This window comes from Clinocottus analis, unplaced genomic scaffold (assembly GCF_023055335.1).
Source record: "Clinocottus analis isolate CAN_PGR_092001 unplaced genomic scaffold, fCliAna1.0.p SCAF_19, whole genome shotgun sequence".
Taxonomy (NCBI): domain Eukaryota; kingdom Metazoa; phylum Chordata; class Actinopteri; order Perciformes; family Cottidae; genus Clinocottus; species Clinocottus analis.
Genome location: NW_027175920.1, coordinates 16,029,581 through 16,052,629, shown reverse-complemented (window position 1 = coordinate 16,052,629; position 23,049 = coordinate 16,029,581). Strand labels below are relative to the sequence as shown.

Genomic DNA, 23,049 nt, shown 5'->3' with positions numbered 1-23,049 from the left:
TAAACAGTTGAAGAGTTTTCCAATTTGCTGTACCAAAACCTGCAGTTCCTATCACAGTATTCTGTCCCTCATCTCTACAATGCTTGTAATGAAGTTAACACAAACTGCGTACAAATGAAGTTGATCTGCAGCCAGTGTCTGTCTACATTCCCTCGTTTGTTTCCTGCATATATTCTTTATCCATCTTCATTTCCCTCCATACCGTTTGATTGATTATAACTTTGTAAAGTCCCACCGAGGTGTCAGCTTTAAGGATAATAATAAAAACCCTTCATGAATCATCAATGGTTGTTTTTCAGTCTCTGTGTTGTGGCTTATTCACCAATTTCATCACATACATTCTCGTTGTGCGGTCGTGTGGGTGGTCTCGACAGTACAGGACATGCATGTTTTCAGAGAGAGCAGTGACGACCTCCTATAGTGCAGATGGTGAGCTGATCACAACCCAGCGGTACCTGCAGTACCGAGGGAAGGACGGGACCAGTACCTGCTTCTGGCTGAAGTCTTTATCTAATCATCGCCATGCTAGCATCCCTGTAAATACTTATTACATACTCAAGTTCAAATAACATCTACAGTTATCGGTCTTTAACTTGTTGGCTAATACTGTTCAGCGTCTTGTGCTTGTTAAAATGTTTCCGTAGCGCATCTCAGACTCACATCTAGATGTAGAAAGCATGTTAATAAATTGAATTTTGTCATAGTATCAAAGCCATGTAAACTGCTTATATTGCCTAGCGTACCCTCTACGAACATAGGGCCTGAGCTAATACAATATTATTATTATATGTAGTCATACGCGCTTGCTTCTGTTTAGATTGGGGGCTCTGTGTGTGTTAGGGCCAGGAGCTGATCGTTGACCCCATCAGGCCCCACAGTGCAGCACACGGGAGTCATGGAAGGTTTAGGGAAAAACAAAAAGATTTATTCACACAGAAAAACAAAAGATAAGGAACAGAGCAGGTGGAACCCGACGGCGGGCGTGAAGGCAGGTGACGGGTAGGAAACATTAAACGTTCTGGCAGGAAGAACCGGGCCGATACACAGCAGACGCCTGATTGTGGATCGCTGCTCCTGCAGCCTCGGCCCAGGAAGAGGAGGAAGAACAGGACCCGGCTCTTTTCAGACAGACAGACAGGGAAGAGACACAGGAGACAAGAGGACAGGGGCGTCCCGGTCCTCTTGTCTCCTGTGTGTCTTCCTGGTCCTCTTGTCTCCTGTGTGGCGTCCCGGTCCTCTTGTCTCCTGTGTGTCTTCCCGGTCCTCTTGTCTCCTGTGTGTCTTCCTGGTCCTCTTGTCTCCTGTGTGTCTTCCTGGTCCTCTTGTCTCCTGTGTGTCTTCCTGGTCCTCTTGTCTCCTGTGTGTCTTCCTGGTCCTCTTGTCTCCTGTGTGTCTTCCTGGTCCTCTTGTCTCCTGTGTGTCTTCCTGGTCCTCTTGTCTCCTGTGTGGCGTCCCGGTCCTCTTGTCTCCTGTGTGTCTTCCCGGTCCTCTTGTCTCCTGTGTGTCTTCCTGGTCCTCTTGTCTCCTGTGTGTCTTCCTGGTCCTCTTGTCTCCTGTGTGTCTTCCTGGTCCTCTTGTCTCCTGTGTGTCCAAGAGGAAACACAGAGGAGCTGCTGGACCGGCAAGACGAAAGCATGAGAGTACACATTGTCTCACGTGTTGCTTTCACACTTAAACCAGCCGGAGGTGCAATAAGCACATTTACTGCCGTCACTGCAGGGTTATGTATCAAGGGATACATTATTAGGCCATCCAACCTCTCAGTCAACATGTAAGCAACATTATTATTAGGATACAGGGTAATAAAGTCCATGAGGGAGGTTATTGGTCCGTTTGTTGAGACTAAGAAGAACTAAATAGCCTGTGACAATGTGACATAACGGGTAAAAGAGAAATTGCTAAATTATTTTCGGGAAGACCAGGTGCTGAATGTCACTCACAGGGGGTGGAGGTTGGGGATCATCGTGGTGTTTCTGCAGAGAAAACGGGGGTTTAGATAACATTAGTCACTGCCAACAACATCTGGACCGACAGGTACCAGAAGAAACATTTGTCAGAGGAAACGTAGAAGTAAACTACTAACGACAGAGATAGAAAAGAAAACATGTTTTCTTAAACAACCTCACTAAGAGGTGGGACCAAAAACAAATAAACTACTGGCAAAAAGAACAACAACATGCAGACAGAACAACAGATAGTTACTAATCATGAACCCAAGGAGATTGAGTACATACAGGAAGCATCATCTAAATGTTTACAGCCAACCTCCATCTGCTGACAAGGAGCACATCACTATTGTCTGAGAGACACTGGACCCACTGGAAAAGATCAACATGACCTTTTGACTTCACCCAGTGCTGAACTAGAGGTAGAGAAGGCTACGGGTCGACTGACCTGCAATACATCCACTGATGGTTCACAGCACGAGCAGTAACAGTAGAACACTCCCATGTTTATAGTCTGTGTCCAGAAAAGTGTACATTCTGGGGAAATGTCCATATGGTTATTGTCAACATTCAATAAGGACACACCTGAGTCCTGTATGGACCATGACAGCAGATCCTGTTAAAGTTCTGCTAGCAGCGAGTAAGAAGGCTCTCACAAAGAGATGACAACAGAACCACCATCACAAGATGGATGGGTGACATCCATGAGATGGAACTGTGAACTCACAGAATGAGAGCTCAAGAGCAGCAATGTGGGAGGAATGGACGATGTTTACACGTCAACAATAACACAAGACAAGAAACACTTCAATGTTTCTCAGGATGTGTCATGTTTTTGAGAGGACAAACCAGACGCTTTGTGTTGTTGTTATTATTATTCGCTTTTAATTTCTGTATATATATATTTTCTGTTACAGGTGAAAAGGCAAAAAAAAAGTGTAAAATAAAAAAAAAGTGATATAATTACAGCTGGTAAATGCTTCGTGCATGAAATCCTATTTACTGTTGAAAAGACCATGAACACAAACACAGATCCGTGACCACAGCTGTGTTGTGTTACACACAGCACGTATGGACACATGACATCACACCTTCTGTCTCGAGACACACATGTACAACTTGTATCGACATATTATTTATGATATAATATCTCTGAACCGTTCAAATCAACAAAACTTAGTTCTGTTAAAAGCGAAGCCTTGAAACGTGACGTGAGAACACTGGACAGTGTTTTGGTCAGCTGGAGGAAGAGAAGTGTCAGGATGCGTTCAGTGATATGAGAGCAGAGTCGGATCAGTGAGACAGTGACTCTTCTCCAGATGCATCATGGGATCATGTCAATAAGTTGTGACGTGGACATTGTCGTAGTGTCTGAGTGTGCTGCTGAGCATAGTTACCCTCTTATATTCTATTTAAGCTTTTATTAAGGACCAACAATGCAATAAGTGCCAAATAAATAACAAAGTAATACCAAGGATCTTTCTCATTTCAGGTAGCAATACTCATGAGAGTTAGAGTGAAAAAGACAACATGTCGCGCCTGAACAGAAGCATTCACTGGACCCCCCAGGGAGTCCTGTTGAAGTCCTGCAGGTGACCGTGTTCCAGATGCAGGACTGTGTGACGGCCGCCTTAGAAGAAGGACGTGTCTGACGAGAAGGCGGCCGCCAGCCTGAACTCCTCCCTCATCAGCACACAGAAGAGACGCTGAGGCAGCGCTTTGGAGTACGGTGCGGGCCGAGGGACACACGTACGCAGCAGGATCTCACGGCCCGCCGGGGGGGGGAAGTCGGGCACTTTACTGCTTCCTCCTGCCGGCTTCCTGTCGCGGACCAAGTCTTCATCCAGCGGAGCCAGGAGGGCCGCCTGGGGAGGGGAGGGGCACATGTTACTCACCAGCAAGGAAAAGGCAGCCAGAGAGAAGTGTGCATGTCCTAGTGCAGCCTGATACACCAGTCAAAGCTCAAAACATGCTGCAAATTTGTTTTCACAAAGAATAGTTCAAGGTTTCTAAAAGAGCAAAGTCAATGAGTCGTCCTGTCTGCGGCGCTCAGCCAGAAGCTCACACACACGGAGCTGTTTCACACCATGAACTCCAGCATTTAGATGTTCATTTAATGAAGAACAACGCTGAGGGATAACGAAACATTTGGTTCAGTCACTCGTTCCTAAAGGAGGCCGGTGTGTGTGTCAAAATAAAACACTTGTAGTACTGTGTTTGATACTTAGTCTCCCGTCTTTGACGTGAATAAACAGAACAGTTGCCAATAGCATACAATAAAATCCATCGGCAGCACCAGATACAGCATCCAGCATGAACATCCAGCTCCAGCAGCACCTCTCAATGGGTTCATCAGGACTGGACGGTCATAACTTCCAACAGTGCAAGATAAAGTAGTGTTATGAATGTAGAGAGAGGAAAGGAAAACTCAGTCTAGTCGTAGAGACAATGTCTCAAGAGAAGAACAGAGTATACGATGGAGGAAAGCTTCAAGAGAAGAACAGAGTACACGATGGAGGAAAGCTTCAAGAGAAGAACAGAGTATATGATGGAGGAAAGCTTCAAGAGAAGAACAGAGTATACGATAGAGGAAAGCTTCAAGAGAAGAACAGAGTACACGATGGAGGAAAGCTTCAAGAGAAGAACAGAGTATACGATAGAGGAAAGCTTCAAGAGAAGAACAGAGTATACGATGGAGGAAAGCTTCAAGAGAAGAACAGAGTATACGATAGAGGAAAGCTTCAAGAGAAGAACAGAGTATACGATAGAGGAAAGCTTCAAGAGAAGAACAGAGTATACGATAGAGGAAAGCTTCAAGAGAAGAACAGAGTATACGATAGAGGAAAGCTTCAAGAGAAGAACAGAGTATACGATGGAGGAAAGCTTCAAGAGAAGAACAGAGTATACGATAGAGGAAAGCTTCAAGAGAAGAACAGAGTATACGATAGAGGAAAGCTTCAAGAGAAGAACAGAGTACACGATGGAGGAAAGCTTCAAGAGAAGAACAGAGTACACGATGGAGGAAAGCTTCAAGAGAAGAACAGAGTACACGATGGAGGAAAGCTTCAAGAGAAGAACAGAGTATATGATGGAGGAAAGCTTCAAGAGAAGAACAGAGTATACGATGGAGGAAAGCTTCAAGAGAAGAACAGAGTACACGATGGAGGAAAGCTTCAAGAGAAGAACAGAGTATACGATGGAGGAAAGCTTCAAGAGAAGAACAGAGTATATGATGGAGGAAAGCTTCAAGAGAAGAACAGAGTACACGATGGAGGAAAGCTTCAAGAGAAGAACAGAGTACACGATGGAGGAAAGCTGCTGAGTGCATGCGGTTCCTCTGCAGGTTCCAAGACCACGAATGAAGCTCCTGAGTTACAAGCAAAACATACTTGTGATGGAAAAAGCCAAAGAAGGAAACCCTCTTCTCTTCACTTCAAGCTCAACGGTATCAGCACACTGGAGGAAACGTGCACATCCTCGTGCACTCCAGGCTGTACAGTGAACCTCCATGACGGCAGGGTGCATTGCAGGACCCTCAGCTGAGTGGGATCTCTGGGCTTCTGTGGGTCTTTTGGTATTTCTTCAACAGGACAAACAGAAAGCATGCAGAGCTTCAAAGACGGAGCGCACTTTGACAACATGGAGGAACTCTTTCAATTTCATGGCCGGCCGTATTTCTGATGAGGGTGAAGACTGCGAGGCCCTGGGGCCTGATGGGGTTCTCCTGTGGGGCCTGATGGGGTTCTCCTGTGGGGCTTGATGGGGTTCTCCTGTGGGGCCTGATGGGGTTCTCCTGTGGGGCCTGATGGGGTTCTCCTGTGGGGCTTGATGGGGTTCTCCTGTGGGGCTTGATGGGGTTCTCCTGTGGGGCCTGATGGGGTTCTCTTGTGGGGCCTGATGGGGTTCTTCTGGGGCCTGATGGGGTTCTTGTGGGGCCTGATGGGGTTCTCCTGTGGGACCTGGTGGGGTTCTCTTGTGGGGCCTGATGGGGTTCTTGTTGCTGTCCCGTATTCAGCTTTCACAAGGGGCTCGTCTTGACGGGGACTTGGTTCACAATCAGAAGCAAACGGGAGGAACCAGACAGAGTTTCTCTGTGGGGTTCCCCCGCTGCTGTCAGTCCTCTCAGTAGACCTCGTGGTCCTTCAGGTCCTCTCATCTCATTCAGCAGCTGCCGTCTGCAGCGTTCAACTGTCTCCATGAGCCACTGAGACTGAGACCACGAGGTGGACCGGGTTAACACTCAGAGCACAGCGTCTTGATGCTAAGCTAGGCTAAACACGTCCTGACACATGCTCCATACATGACACACATGAGATTGATATCCACACTTATAAAAACAGAGGAAGTTAGCATGTTTCCAAAAATAAAATATCGAATATTCTCTGATTTGACTTTTTTTTTAAATTTTTTTTAACAATTTTACAATATTGCATTAATGCAAAGTTCTGACTGGTGTAACAGGCCACTTCATTATACTGGATTATTCCACCATGATACAGCTCTAGCACTAGTCTGTTCAGAGGGAACCTTCCACAGGGGATTACGTCACGGTCACATGCACACGGCGCCTCCTCTAGCGGGACGTCTGGTTTTAATTACACATCCAGGTTTCTCATCACTGTCTGCTGAGCGCCGGGTGATGAAGCCGCACAGTCTGCTGACTGGAGACGTCTTCACGGCGCTGCTTGCTGACTGGTTTGAAACACCAGAGTCAAGCCCAAATCAGTTCAGTCTCCTCTGCTCTGTCTTCGGGTCACATGGATCGGGCCCTTGTTATTCCTACATTCATGTTTGCATCTTTTCAACTTGTCCGTTTGATGCTCGGTCCAAACTCTACGAGTTGTGAGACATCGGACCTTTCCCTTTAATGTGTGAGTCATTCATACAGCGTTGTGCATGATATGATGGAAACTTCTGCAGACAGCGGTCAGAGACATGAACTATGGTTTGTTACAGGTGCTTTGGCCACCAGCTGACGATCCTGGCCGAGGTCAGAGTCCCACCGTAATAAACCGTAGACTTGCAGTGACCAGGATGTGAATTTGACATGCACAAACACAAAGACAACTAATAACCTGGTAACAGCAAGGTTCCCAGCATGCAGCTCTCCCTCAGGCTGAAGGCGCTCTGCTGCCAGTAAAGAACTACTCGGGTCCTGGCTTCCCCAGAGGAGGAAGGAAACGAGGAAGCTGAAGACATACACCACTTACGGGGAGGAGAAACAATGGGCCTCATGCAGGAAGCAGAAGAACTCACTTCCTCTTGTCACTTCCGTACCCAGTGATTTCTGGGGTTCAGCAAAGTATTGCTGCTCTTCTACATGTTACGAGTGGTGGAGAGCACTCTTCTCAAGATAACAACCATGAATCGTGTTTTCACAGTCCAATATTAGTTTCTCCAACGCAAGCAAACATCCGTTTAAATTGAAGTAATAATGTTTGGATTATGAAATAAATACTATTGGTCCATGGACCTGGTTCAGTGTATGAAGCCTCGAGGTGATATTGTGTGTTCAGCTTCTCCGTGGCTTACGTGCTGCTCTTTGATTGTCCTGTAACAGCAGTACTGACGCTCTGGAAGATCACACGTTGACTTTATGAAGCTCCACTTCCACACAGCTGAAGATCTTCTTCTTACAGCCGTTCTCTTCTTTGGCCATGTGCCCAACACCTGCCCTTACATGGTGTTTAGGGGGCGTTTCCTATGCTATTATTAAACCATCGAACACACGCCTTTCAATTTAGGATGAAGTGGGATTCATCTTCCAGCACGCCGGGTACGACAGGAGAAGCTCTGGTGCACCTGGAGTACACTGGTCTTCTGCATGAGGCCCAGTGTGCAGTGGCTTTAGCTTTGTGTGCTTCTTACGAAAGAAAACAAGACGTAGCTGAGCTGGACTACAGGAAATCAAACAGCAGACTGAGACTACACAGGTAGAAGATCTTTGCTGTGCAAACCTCCATGTCACCAAAGAGGCCCTGCTTTATAGACATGGGAGCAGTAGGAGAGGAGATGCAGATCAAATACACACATTTATGTTGAGATGGGCTGGGCTTTCCTGAGTGTGTGTGTGTGTGTGTGTGTGTGTGTGTGTGTGTGTGTTGGACTGCAGGTGATGGAGGACTTGGTTGTGGGGTTTTATACCTGCTGTAAACGGTTATGCGTGTTGTACAGTACACATCTTAAACGTTTACGCGTACTGTTTGTATGTTCACCCGGCAGGGTTCATGTGTGCTCTTTAACGTGTCTTCTTGTGAATAAGTGCCTCGTTCTTTTTGACCACGAGGCGACCACAAAGGCTGAAACAGACCTTAGGGCCCGATCACACTGGACGCGGCTTTTTAAAGCGCAGCCACTTAAAAAACGCCTTGACAAAAACGCAGCGGCCGTTTTCCCCAAAAACTCGCCGGCCGTTTTTTAAAATGTGTTTTTAAAGAGAGTACGGTGAATACCTATCCGCGAATGGTGTCTGGATGACGAGAGCTCTCAGTGGGCTGAGCAGGAGTCAGCTGGAGCCTCTTCTGAGCATTAGAGTAGTGTTTTCATCTAGAATTGTAAAGCTCTTTGTAAATAAATACCGGTAATATTAGTGCCTTGTCGGAGGTTTTAAATTCCCCGCTGTTCATACCACACAAAACCAGGAAGGAATAAATCCCGCCTCCTGCTTGATCCGATTGGCCGCCTGAGCCGAGTGTGACAGTGATGAGCTGTGCGACTCCGCGCAGCGCGCTTAAAAGTTGAGAATATTTTAACTGTTAAACGTGCTGAAAAAACGCTAGAAAAACGCGCCGCACAGCGTTTAAAAAGCGTGCATGAAAGGCGCCGTACCATAGGGAATCAATGGTTTCGCTAGCGACGCGTTTTTTAGAGTCGTGTCTGGTGCGATCGGCCCTTCGACTAAAGATACAGCACAAGTAAATATGTCATCAGGAGTATGTCACGAGGCAACCCCACAACGTTATTACAAATGGAAATGAATAAGAGTGTGTGTGTGTGTGTAATGTTAGTGAGGGGCAGCTGAGGGGTAGAGCTGTACTGGGAGTCAGGGCTGTACTGGTAGAGCTGTACTGGTAGTTACCTCGTCACTGGTGAAGTCAGCCAGCTTGACGGAAGCAGCAGGGGAAGAAACAACACAAATACAGTCGAATGGAGGAAACGTAGAACAAAAAAGAAGCACGTTTTGCTTGGCTGCCCGTCGCCTCACAAGCAAACACACACACACACACGTGTATCGTGACGTAAAGGAGCAGCACAGGTAGTTTACAACGGAAAGCTGCACCACAATGTCACAGCTCGACTCAGAGAGCCCTGTAACTTCCAGACCTACAGGGCTGTCAGGCGGGGCAAACACTGGATGTGTCCCCCGCTCCACCGTGGATAGAGATGGGAACCACCACAGGTCCCACAAACCTATGTTGTCACGATACTTAAGTCCCGATACGATACTATCATGATACTGCGATACATTGAGTATTGCGAAATATTGCGATTTATTACCTTTTTTTCAACCGCAAATTGTCCCCAAAGGAAAACTTTGTCAACCAAAAATAAAATGATTATATTATTCTAGGACCAAAAAGTTTAGAATGTAATTAATAAAAGATCGATACAATATTGCCACGCAAAATATCGCGATACTATGCTGTATCGATTTCCCCCCCACCTCTACTGCGTGAGAGCCGCGACATCGCTAACCCCCAAACTGCTGACAGACGGACATGAAGAGGTGAAGGGAGGCACAGGGAGCCGGAGAAAGGCGGCTTACCCTCTGAGCGTTCACAAACAGCCTGTGGATGATGCTGCCGGCCGGCCCCTGGCCAGCGCCCATCACCACCACCTCTGGTTCTTCCAGCAGGGAGCTCACAAACCTGGAGGAAGACATCAGCCGTCACGGTCCAGCTGCTACTCCAAGCAAATAGGTCAGTGCAACAACACGTAGCTGACGTCCGCTCTTTAATGTCGATCATGCGTCGCCATAATGTACTTCCAATGTGGACCATATCCTCCCTCCATGTGTTCATCACACGCCCCAAGGCCACGTGATGAACACATGAAGCGCTGTGGAGCTTACCTCTCGAGCTCTTCTGCGTCATCTCCCTTCCCGCCTTCACAACTGGCAAACTTGGCCTTGAGAGAGCGAGCTCTGGTGATGGCCGTCTCCATGGCCATCAGCTGACTGATGAAATCCTACAGGTAGAGACACACACACACACACGGCAGAGGTAATAATTGGAGAGATGCAACAATGACTTGAAATGCAGCGTTCCTGTTTTCCAGCTCGGATTCCTTTTGTTTGTTGACATCAAGAGAACCGAAACATACAATTCCACAACTTTTCCAAATGAAAGTCGGAGGAAGTCACTGTGTTTTGTGATCAAAGAGAGGATTGAGTATGAGGCTGGTACGAAGCCTGTGTGTACAGATGGATGCAGCGCCACCCGGTGGTCTGCATTCAGGCGAGCGCCATGAAAGGACTGAAGACTTGAGGAGTTCTCTGACCTCTATCTTCTTGTAGTCGGGGTTGAGGGGGTGCAGCAGCTTGCTGGCCTGACCCGCAGCGTGCTGGATGGACCGCTTGACTGATGGGATGTCCTCTGCTGACTCTATGAGGGCAAAGTCATCCCATTCACATGAGTCTGCCTCTTGCATCATGGGAGAAACACTGCTTCATGACATTATTAAACTGACGCCTTACAACCCACTACATCAAAATGAGCTTTGAGAACACTACACATTCAATCTATGAACATGTGCCATGTTATTTGCACACAGTCGGGCTGCAAACCGACAGTAATGACAACCAACTAGTCCACTTTCAGTTTACATCCATGTCTGTCCATGATGTCATCGCTCTGAAGTGATCATATGTAGCATATCAATTCTTGAGTGAGAGACAAAATGTGTTTTGTGAGGTCCCAGTGACCTTTGACCTCCGAACTCTTATCGGTTCATAGTTGCGCTGCCCAGAAAGCCCTCCAGGCATTGTGTGCCTCCAGGCGGCTCTCATCACTGTTGATGCACACGGGGATGTCCTCTTCACGACTACAATATTCTGTCCTCACTGTTACTGGTTGAAGTCATATCAAGGCAACCATGACTCACCTTCCTCCTTCAACTTGAGAATAGCAGCGTGCAGGATGCAGGGCAGCAGGTGGCGGGTCAGGTCTGCAGGTTTCTGCACTGCTAAATAGTGCAGAACCTGGAAAGACCAGAGAAGGCCCAGCGTTAGTGTCCCCCATTCATACCTTCTCTCAGCTACATCCCATACACCGAGACATGCGTGTGGTAGAGCTGGACACGAGTCTACCTTCTCGGCCTCCTTGGTGTCATCGAACAGTCTCCTCTGGCGGCGTGCAGGTGTGACCCGGGCCGTCTCCCAGGCCTCCACCCACATGTTGCCTGGGATCTTCATCCTGGCACTGAGCTCCCCCTTCACCACTCTGCTGCCCGTCTCCTCCACCACCTCCTCCTCCTCCACGTAGTCTCGAGGGGAGTACCAGCGCACAAAGTCCTCCAGAGCACATCCGGGGTTGGCCGACTGAGGAGAGACAGGAAGCGGGATACGTCTGTGATCAACGTGAACGGATCAGATGCGTGTCTGTCGCATCAATCCTCTTAAGAGGCAGCTGGAACATATCTTCACCACCAAGGAATTGTTTATCTTTTAATTATTTCTCTTCTTTCTTTCATGATCACAAGAAAAAAAATACAAGAAATCCTCAGTGGGATTGGATGGATATTGGCCCACCATGAGGATTGTTGTGTCATTTAATCCTCAATAAGTGTTATGTGTAAATAATGACGTCTTACTATAGACGTCTATATTAACTATATCTCATTTCAATATACCAGGTATTATATCATAGTCCGGGCAACAACTAATCAATGAAATTAACTGTACAAATACTTGGCAACTAATTTGATCCTGGATCAGTTGGATCTATGTTGTGACGCTCGTCTCTGCGGGAGGGCAGTAAACCATGACAGCCAATGACGTGGCTTCTGGAGCTCATGTGAAGTACTACAGGAAATGACGTCGTCTCTGGAGAAAGTATTAAAAGTTTCTGATGCGCGATACAGCATTATAATTATCTATATGTATACACACACATATATATATATATATCTACACACACGCACAGGCACGCGCACACAGTGTGTAACCAGTGTAGACTGGATGTGGTTCACCTTGAAGGACTCCATGTCCGACAGCAGGCAGGCGCTCTGCATCCGGGCCCGGAGGTGGCTTCCTTCAGCTGACGTGCCCAGTTTGGCCAGTACCTCCGACTGCTCCTCCAGCAGGTCCTCTGTCATGGGAGCAGGTTCCTGCCAATCACACACACAGTGTCCGCACCTCACATCGCATGCGGCTCTAATAGATTTACTTCATCACATATCTTCATGTTCAACACTGGAGTGGAGGAGGGGCCGGGGTCCGGTTCTGTCTTTGGGAGCTCAACATCGACACGTTTCTGATGTCACTGGTGATGGGCATCAACCCAAACTGATGTGTTCTGCTGGGTGGAGGCCGGCACGCAGCAGCGGGGATCAGCCACCATCTCCAGCTTGTCTTATGAACACAGGGGTTGGAGTCACTTGCCCCTCTTCCCCTGCGCTTTTCTTAAATTGTCGCTGAAGTCTTGAATTATTTTTGACCAATTAACATCCAAATATATGGAAACCCATTTCCGCCTCAAAAGAAATTCATAATTATGACTTTTTTTTGTTGTGGCAGAAATGGGCTTCCGCACATTTAGACTAGAGGAAGTGAAATAAAACCAAAAGAACCCAAACCTCAGACACGTATCAGAGGTTGTGGCCTAAAAAGGGAATATTACCGCTTGTGAAATACCACATAAACATATCAAAGTCTTATCTAGCAACACACAATCACATCTTCTTCCATCAACACGACCATTCAAGTGTCTTTTTTCTCTCAACGCGCCTCACATGTGGACGAGAGTCCAGCAGCGCTCCAGGTCCTGACCTGAGTGACGGGCACGTAGAGCGGCTCCGTGGAGTTCAGCAGGGTCATGTTGTTGTGGGGGTGCAGCCTCCCCTCCGCTTTGCTCTTGCTGCCGTCCTTCTCCTCGCTCTCCCCCTGGTCGCTCAGGCACTCGAAGAACTCCTCCTCGCTGTCGCTCCACGAGTCCCAGGACTTCCCCGGAGACACCTCCCTCGCCGCCGAGCCGGACGCAGTCGCCGCGGAGGACTCTGGCGCGGGGCGGCCGCCGGACACCCGGCGCTCCCTCTCCCTGCTGCCCTCCAGCGCCTTGCGAGCTTCGTCTCTCGCCCTCTTCCTCTCGATGCAGCAGTTCAGCATCTGCACAGCAGCGTGACAGCGTGTCAGAGGACACTGAACATGTGTTCACCGCTCCGTTAGAGGGAGGAAGAGAATTACTACTACTTATACTCACGTGACAGTACACAGTAGACTACTTATACTCACATCACAGTATAGTACTTATACTCACATAACAGTACACAGTATACTACTTATACAAGCATCAAAGTATACTACTTAAACTCACATCACGGTACTTAATGTTCGAGTAAGACTAGATCAGTCAACACACTGTCATGTTCTCTGTTGAAAGGATGGGCCCCGAGGAACCTGAGTCAATATTACATTTGTTTTTATTATTATTTCCCAGAGGCCATAAAAAATTATCCAAATAACCTGTTGCAGCTTCACTTGTCTTGTGTGTTTTTGCATAATGTGACTTCATGGCTCAAACAGGCTTTGTAGTGTGTACCTGCAGCTTCTGGTGAAGAAGACAACAGCGAAGATCTGGAGATCCAGCAGCCAGTCTGCAGGTCAAGAGCAGAGGAGAAGATGAGCTGCATATGACCAACACTACTACTACTAATACTAGTAGTACTAATACCAATACCATCACTACCACTACCACCACCACCAATACTACTACTCCTGGAAGTGAATCCTCAGATGTGAACCCGACTGTGAGGCCTTGAGCTCTTTCCAACCCAGCGTGCTGAACCCACCCAGAGATGAAGTAGTTGTTCTCTTAGCGTGCTGAACCCACCCGTAGATGAAGTAGTTGTTCTCTTAGCGTGCTGAACCCACCCGTAGATGAAGTGGTTGTTCTCTTAGCGTGCTGAACCCACCCGTAGATGAAGTAGTTGTTCTCTCAGCGTGCTGAACCCACCCGTAGATGAAGTAGTTGTTCTCTCAGCGTGCTGAACCCACCCGTAGATGAAGTGGTTGTTCTCTTAGCGTGCTGAACCCACCCGTAGATGAAGTGGTTGTTCTCTTAGCGTGCTGAACCCACCCGTAGATGAAGTAGTTGTTCTCTTAGCGTGCTGAACCCACCCGTAGATGAAGTAGTTGTTCTCCCAGCGGTAGCGCAGCTCCAGGACAAACTCCTGCCAGAGGTGGGCGACGGCGCGCAGGCCGCCATGGTTGTAGTTGACCAGACACGCACACAGAGCCAGCCGGTAGGTCAGACTGTCACTGGGGGCCGACTTCAGCTGAAGGAAAAGGTTCTGGACAGCGAGCGAGGGGGGCGATGGAGACACGTTGGAAAACTTTAATTCAGAACAGGGATCAGCTGCAAGAACACATCTGACCCAGAAGAGAAGGCACAGAGGCATCCTGACGCTCCAGCTTCAGCACAACATCTTGTTATTTGATGGTTGTGATGGTTTAACAGTTACTCTAGTGGTTGTAAGCTCTGTTACATGTGCAGTATTGTCAGTGTGTGTTAGTGGTAAATGGTTCACATACATAGTCAGAGTTTTTATTTTGCTCTTCTTTCCCACAGGAAAACATTCTATTCTTGCTGTTCTCGGATGACTTCTCCACAGCAGCATCTGGGAAGAGATACTGAGACAAGAAAACACACAAACAGGTCAACTTTCAATTCAAAAATATGTTTACAAAAGGACAATCCATCAGTGTGGGACTGGGGATATTGTTGTGTGGTGGAGGAGCCGTTTGAGAAACTTCTAAACTCAACCACCACATCCTCTTCGGGGAGGCAAATTAACCATAACCCCAATGACCCTGATGACCTCTATGACCCCAATGACCCTGATGACCTCTATGACCCCGATCACCCTGATGACCTCTATGACCCGATGACCCCGATAACCCTGATGGTCTCTATGATCTTGAAGACCTCTATGACCCCAATGACCTCAATGACCCAGAGGACTTCAATGACCCTGAGGACCTTCATGACCCTGAAGACCTCTATGACCCTGAAGACCTCTATGACCCCGATGAACTCTATGTCACTGCGGATGCAAGCGGCCAAACTTATGAGCATAGCTGGATGGATATCATTTCGCTGGAACATAATACTATTAATTCCCAAATGCAGTTCTAAACCCTTTACCAGAAGGATAGAGTTGAGTATATCAGCGTTGAGCGGGGACTCGTCAAGGCGTCTGCGGCGCCGGATGTGCTTGCGGGCGCTGTGCACCATGTTGGAGACGGACAGTTTGGACATCGGCACCGTGGCTGTCGGCTCCGTCAGCTTCGACAAAGCAGAGCTGATGTCACTATTTTCTATTTAAGGAGAAAATGGCAGTTAATTATAATCCTACAAAGCAGTTACCGTCTCATATGTTGACGCTGTATCAATGATGCATCTGCTCACTGCTTCAAAGGAAACGTCTAATAAGAGGCTCGATGCAAACGTCTGTGACTGTGACGTGTTTGATGACATCACAGAGTTTAACGGTGCAGCCGGTAACCTGACCTTTGCCCTCCTCGTCAGCCAGTCCTCTTCCCAGAATCTCCTCTGTGGACTCCTTCCTACAGCAGAGCTTGAAGAACTCAGTCAGCAAGTCACCTGCATGGGAGGAGAAGAATGAGTCAAATCCTGCCAGCGTTCTTTGAGGACGGAGCACAAAGAGCAGTGGGAGGGCCGCTGTGGTCCAGCTACTAGACAGGTTGGAAACTGTGATACAAAATCAATTCTAATGATTTCGTAAGTTGTCCAAAAGAAGTGCAGGTAAAATGTCTGTAGGAGAGAAACCAGTGGAACTTCAACTCAGCAGACTACAAACAGGGTTAACTCAATGATGTCAGCATTTACCAACTTAAACCTTTCATATAATTATAAGATAATTACTAGTTACTGGAATACTTTAATGTCTTGAAAAAAGCTTTCCAAATGTTCTTGGAACAGGATGATGTGAAACATTATCTTATTTTCACTGTTTGTAGGAAAGAAACTACTGAACAGGGCTTCATCTTACCCAGAAGACACTGAGGGTTTTCAGCTGACCGGACTCGGACCGACCAGTGAGGAGCTTGGAGAGGGTCAAGGTCACTGCAGGTCACACGAAGAGAGGGAGCATTTGTGTTTACATCACAAAGCTTTTGCTGGTTGACATTATGGACATTTTGACGAGTAAATACACACACACACACACACACACACACACACACACACACACACACACACATATATATATAAAAAATTTAAAAAAAGATCAGCATTCTAACTAAAATTAGGGGTCAAGTGTCTTTCCCACGGACAAGGACTAGTGGCGCCGGTAATCGAACCACCAATCATCAAGAGTGAAGTAGAGTCATTTATATAGACTTCTATACAACCAGAGGAGTCGCCCCCTGGTGGTCAGGAGAGAGAATGCAGCTTTAACACATGAAGCATAGACTTCTATACAACCAGAGGAGTCGCCCCCTGGTGGTCAGGAGAGAGAATGCAGCTTTAACACATGAAGCATAGACTTCTATACAACCAGAGGAGTCGCCCCCTGGTGGTCAGGAGAGAGAATGCAGCTTTAACACATGAAGCATAGACTTCTATACAACCAGAGGAGTCGCCCCCTGGTGGTCAGGAGAGAGAATGCAGCTTTAACACATGAAGCATAGACTTCTATACAACCAGAGGAGTCGCCCCCTGGTGGTCAGGAGAGAGAATGCAGCTTTAACACATGAAGCATAGACTTCTATACAACCAGAGGAGTCGCCCCCTGGTGGTCAGGAGAGAGAATGCAGCTTTAACACATGAAGCATAGACTTCTAGAGATCGGATCAGGAATTATTCTTCCTGCAACGCTGCGAACACAATCAAATAGAGTATCCATGTACCTCTGAAAGTCGGTGTGACTGAGGAAGCAGAGAGAGTCCAGACAGAGGACCCAGGACATGCTTACCTGTACACGTCATTATCCACAACGATGCCTTCCGTCATGTGAGGCCAAGTGGTGGCAAGATGAAGCTCACTACAACAACCAAAACAGAGACAGAAAGATTTGATTTTGCACAGAGATTCAGAGATTAATTGTAAAACAATGTATCGCTGTGTTTATTCAGTACTGTAAGGAGTTACAATGCCTTCACCTGATTGGCTCCTCGCAGGCTCCAAATGGAAGCTTCCCAAACTCCACCCCTCCTACCTCACCTCCAAGGAGGGTGTCAAAGTCTGCCGGGAGACAAACAAAACACAACAACAGTGTCACCACAAAGTGACAAACGGCATGAGAGAGTGGGAGGAGCTACAGCCAGACGGACTCCGTCTCGTGTGATACCTGACGCACAGAAGGACTTACGGGTCTAAGGGAAATCTGTGCAACATGTACGATCTTTGTAGTTATTTCACAATTATGTACTGTATTTTGCAATAATTTTTGAAAAAAAGCACAAACATAATAAATACATTTAAAAACACCTTACACAGGTAACCAGCTCCTACGTCAACATCGATTATAGAGTAAACTAAAGCGAGTAATAAGCAGGGTGTTATTTTAAACACCAAGCATGAAACAACCTTGATGCTGTTGAAACAAAGCGCCCATCTTGTGACAGGAAGACACGTTTACAAAGTTCACTTTGCACCCCAACATCTAGAACATCTATTCTATGTTCTGGATGTAAAACACCAATGTGAAACAGGTGATGACACGATTAAATGGTGACTATCGCCATGATCCTGAGATGACTTGGGAAGGTGTCACCACATGAGCTACCTGGAGGCTGCTGGGGCCACGCATGCTGCTGCCAGTCCTGGAGGATGTAGGTGAACCGGATGGCGATGTTGATTGGAGGCAGAGGGGACAGGGTACAACCCTGAGGACACAAACACAATGGAAGGGTGAGTGATGAGCATCTGTTCAACCAGCAGGATGATCTGTATCCGTATTCGTTCTCAGGTTAGGCGGAGAGCTTCAGATCTTTGTTTCTGATCACAAGAGAAAGAGAACCATTTCAGATGTTGTATTGTCATCTTATGAATCCATACTTCTGCTGATGTGTAATATTTAAATATATAAATATGTTGTTAAAGTCTTAAAGGAGCAGTGTGTAAGGTGTTGTGTCATCTACTGGTAAGTTTGCAGATTGTAACCACCTGAATGGTGCCTCTTTTTATCTAATGCTGACTTCCACAAAGTATATATGTGTGTGTGTGTGTGTGTGTGTGTGTGTGTGTGTGTGTGTGTGTGTGTGTGTGTGTGTGTGTGTGTGTGTGTGTGTCTCTGGTTTTATTTTATTTTAAAAAAATTAACTGATTTCATGAGCTGATGGAAGAAACTCACGATCTTAGACTTGAAGATGTCGAGCAGGCCAGACAGGTGGTTGTACTGACTCGGCACCTTGCGCAGGTGGACCATCTCAAAGTCCGTGCGCACACCTGGGCCCTGGCACTCCCCGGCATACACCCGCCTCCACTTCTGCTGGATCTGCACAAACATGGGCACCTGGCTGAGAGACCACAAACAGAAGAGGAACACACTGTGAGTCCTGTGACCCCAAACAGAGGGACACACAAATCCTTGCTGAAACCGTGACTGCAATGTTTCACACACAAACGCAGGACTCATCAATACGTTCAACAAAAGGTTACTGTAACAAAGTACTTTAACAGAAAACGGGGCACAGAGTAAGCATGTTGTGATCTCTGTGGATCTCAGCTGGAGTTGAGACGACTCACCTGCCGCTGTTGGCCAGAGAAATGGAGATGGAGCTGAGGAGCAGATTGCATTTGGACTCGCTGATGATCGCCTCGCAGTTGGCTCCAGGGGAGATGACCACAAACTCTCGGATACCATACCTGCACACAGTCACAGCAGAACATAATCAGCGCGCTATCGCTCGATGACCTCGCACTGCAGCTGGCACCTCGCGATGGAGGCGACCACATGAGCAGCAGGATCACAGATCACACGTAGATCTAGCTTATCAAGCTCCAAGTGAGGCGAACCACCAGTAAGCCAGAGCACGAACCAATCAGCGTCCTGCGAGGAGCTGATGGCAGCTAAGGGCGGGGCTTAGGCTCCTGAAAAGGTTAGCGTAGCTGCTGCTACAGCATCATTTCACTATTTCTACATTAAAGAGAAGAGAACGACACTGAAAGTTTTTCTCGACTCTCTTTCACCGACTGGCTTCAGTAAGAGTTTGATTGACAGATGGCTCCTCCAATTACCTGGCACATCTTTTTTTAAAGTGCTTGCCCTTTTCCAACACTGTTTCCAACGAGGCTTCTCAGATGTTCTGTGTAACAAACCAGCCGGCAGGATGGAGGCACCGGGTCTGTTTCTAGCACCAGTTAGCTTTTCTAAAGCTTCACACATATTTAGTCTCAGTCAACGAATGACAGCGATCAGACGGTCAGACTGTAAAATGTCACCAGACTGATGGAAGGAAAAAACTTTGCTCTGACTGAAGTCCATGTAAAACTCCCTACAGCAGCCAGGGTTGAACGTCAGCGCGGCTTTCTGTGTCACTCGATCATGAAAACATAATGCATGCTGGAACTCACCATCTGACAAGACAGTGGGCTCGAGGAGGGAAGTCATTGTTCATACACAGAAGGTCCTGCATAGCCAGAGGGAAGGCATCTGGACACCAGAACAAGAGGTCCGTCACACTCATTGTGAGAAAGATGAATTGTGTATATTTACACGTGGAACATATTTAAATATTGAGTTGTGTGCAGGGACATGGACTCATCATTAACCTCCAGATTACCACACACGTACCTTCCTCGAGCTGGTCCTTCCCACTGTCCTGCTCACATTCTTGTTTCAGGAAGTGATGCGTGATGTGGAACTTAAAGTCAGCAAACTGAATCTCCTGAGCCTTCTCCCCCCAGGAGCCGCTGGTGAACTCGCCCTGTGAAGACGAAGAGGAGCGTCACAGCAGAGCGACGGGGCCCAAGCTGCCGGCACCAAACTGCTCACTGTGTGTTCAGCTGAACATGGAGGAGTACACACCCTCTGGAGGGCGGAGCTTCCTGCACCGCTCCCAATCAGCTTCCAGTCATTCAACACTTCCTCCACTTTGGACACAAACCTGAAAGGAGAGGAACTGAGCCGTCAGCAGCAGGGACGCTTCCAGTCCGTTCAGACTTATACATTTTTGCCGAGTCAATATTTCATGCAGATTATAGTAACACAATGGTTTTGTACTTTTGTTGGACAATTTAAATTGTTCCAGAAATAACTGCACTAAACAATGTTACTGTCACTTTAAGACCATTCTATGTCATTGATATAATGTTAATAGCAGTCTCCAGAGGTCTCTATGCGTCTGTGTGGGCATATGGGAATCTATAGAGGTCCGTAGAGGTCTATAGGAGTTTATAGAAGTCTATAACAGTCTGCAGAGGTTTATAGCTGTCTATAGAGGTCTATAACAGTCTATAACAGTCAATAGAGGTCTGCATGTTGTGTAGGGGCGTATGGGAGTCTATAGATGTATATAACAGTCTATAGAGGTCTATAACAGTCTGCAGAGGTCTATAACAGTCTGCAGAGGTCTATAACAGTCTGTAGAGGTATATAACAGTCTGTAGAGGTATATAACTGTATATAGAGGTCTATAACAGCATGTAGCGGTCTATAACAGTATGTAGAGGTCTATAACAGCCTGCAGAGGTCTATAACAGTCTTTAGATCTTTAGAGGTCTATAACAGTCTGTATTGGTCAATAGATATATATAACAGTCTATAGAGGTCTATAACAGTCTGTAGAGGTCTATAACAGTCTGTAGTGGTCAATATATATATATATATATATATATATATATATATATATATATATATATATATATATATATAACAGTCTATATAGGTCTACAACAGTCTGTAGAGGTCTATAACAGTCTTCAGAGGTCTTCCACTGTAGCGCACATCCGGTTATCTTCTTTTCCAGATGAAGTGTTGAGGCTGAGCTGCAACCCGCAGACTCACACAGCCTGTGACGTGTCACGCGGATCTGTCAGCGGACGGGTCGTGCGTGTGCGTGTGCGTGCGTGTGTCCCGGGGGCCTAATAGGGTTAATACACTATGAGAGTAGCGGGTCTCAGCTCGTCACAGAGACCCGGACCTCACCGTTCCCACTCGGACGCGGTGGTGAAGTCTGTGATCTCGAACACCTCGGACTCCGGCTGCAAGAGAGAGACACGTCACACTGCTGCTGCGAGAACACACGGACACGAAGGGACTGGGTTCAAGAAACTCACGTCACTGTCGGCCGCCATGTCGATGTTGTTGTTATTTTTCCGCTTCCTCTTCCGCTTCTTCTTCTTCTGCAGCGTATTTTTCCTGTTTCCGGCTGCCGAGACGCTGCGCGGCGCTGCAGCGCCCCCACAGGTCAAACCGTGTAATCACGCTCAGGTTTCAGTCGGGTCAAGTGGTTTCAGATCTGTGAGCGGCCTCATTGTGGCAGGAGAGTCCGCTTCTTCTCTCTCTCCAGACAGCAGCAGGTGAACGTCCTTCAGCTCGTCTCAGAGAGGCTCCTCATCCCTGCTGTACCAATGATGTTCTGGGTGGTTTCATCTCCTGGAGAGCCATCTTGTCCCATGACAGTTTGTAATCATCAAGTCACGAAGCTTTCTATTGCTCCTCTGTAAAAGTTAACAAGAAGATGGTAATATTGCCCAATAAAAGTTATAAAGTTTATGAGCTGTCTTCACCAGGATAGGTTGTTGATATTGTGACCTTAATTTATGTGAAGTGAGCAGGTAGTCATTCGATCAGTACTCGTGCTTTACGATGACAGGGCTCTCAAGTTTTGATGACAGGCAAGCATGACATATATCCCCCTGGAGCCGTTGACAGGTGGAGGGGGCGGGGCCTGTGCATCAGCCAATCAGCGAATCAAACTGCTGCCGGTCACCCGGAAGGAGCGCTGATGGCGGCTTCATTCAGGCTGTTGTGGGACTACGGATACGACTATGAACCCAGACACCATGGAGATGATGTTCACACGTTTTTGTAACTTCCACAACAAGTATAAAGCAGATCAAGTGGTTATTTCATCTATAGCCTGTAACGGAAAAGATTGCTCTCTTCAAGGAAAGAAGTAGCTGGGATAAGCCACGCCCCCTTTATGGCGCTGCGGTTAGTCTGCTTTTGGTGTGAACACACTTTTTTACAACGCGCGTCCAAAAAAATGTCGACTCGCGTCGCTCATGTTTGCGCGCTGCGGCACATTAAATAACCTGGAGGTTTGTTCAGCGTGAGAAATACGATGTGTGGCGGGAGGGCGGGACTTAAGACCGAAGTGCGTGACAGTCACGCTCAATGCGTGACACTTGAGAGTTGCTATGGAGCTTCTACATGATCATGTTTTGTTCCTGGCATTCAAGATAGTCTCCCACACGCTGAGGGACATGAGTCTTTGAGGCGGTTTTGGTGTGTTCATGCTAGTGGAGCTGATACAGATTACAAACCATCTGGCATCGCCACCTGGTTTGTGGACTGGTTTGAAGCCTTCAGTTTGCCATCATGTCCGTAGCCACCGTCAGATCCAATCCCATTAAAGACATCTGTTGATAACACCTGTATATAACTGTGGGAACTAAATACTAAACTATTTCTTCAGTTTGACACATTTCTCACCTCTTTACATGACAAATCCAATTCTGTCCTTCAACTTTTAATTCTCAAATATTACTTGAATTATAAACAACTCTATCCTGAGATATGACTTCCTGCTGCCATAACTTGTATTATAAAGTCCAGAAGGTTCCTCCTTTGAGTCACATAGTGTCCTGACTGAGCTGTTTCACAGCTATAAAAGTCACATTGTCTATCTATTGTTGAAATATATATATATATATATATATATATATATATATATATATATATATATATATATATA

The 23,049-nt window shown here is 47.0% G+C and overlaps 1 protein-coding gene across 3 annotated transcripts; it reads right to left on the bottom strand.

Moving 5' to 3' along the window:
• Positions 1-2,784: 2,784 nt before the first annotated feature.
• rab3gap1 (RAB3 GTPase activating protein subunit 1) lies at positions 2,785-21,457 on the bottom strand. Of its 3 annotated transcripts, XM_068582907.1 has the most exons (26): positions 21,407-21,457; positions 21,276-21,331; positions 20,157-20,235; positions 19,923-20,055; positions 19,703-19,781; positions 18,875-18,994; positions 18,480-18,645; positions 17,913-18,012; positions 17,287-17,368; positions 17,100-17,168; positions 16,176-16,249; positions 15,674-15,766; positions 15,308-15,480; positions 14,695-14,793; positions 14,281-14,453; positions 13,703-13,757; positions 12,934-13,269; positions 12,135-12,272; positions 11,254-11,484; positions 11,049-11,145; positions 10,446-10,549; positions 10,018-10,133; positions 9,712-9,814; positions 9,025-9,048; positions 7,904-7,927; positions 2,785-3,811 (listed from the first exon to the last, which is right to left on the bottom strand). In XM_068582907.1, exons 1-26 carry the CDS (start codon positions 21,422-21,424, stop codon positions 3,578-3,580), a joined length of 2,976 nt encoding a protein of 991 aa, XP_068439008.1. In that variant the 5' UTR covers positions 21,425-21,457; the 3' UTR covers positions 2,785-3,577. The 3 variants fall into 3 exon arrangements, with proteins under 3 accessions (XP_068439008.1, XP_068439009.1, XP_068439010.1); XM_068582908.1 differs by lacking the exon at positions 7,904-7,927; XM_068582909.1 differs by lacking the exons at positions 7,904-7,927; positions 9,025-9,048.
• Between the last annotated feature and the right edge of the window lie 1,592 nt (positions 21,458-23,049).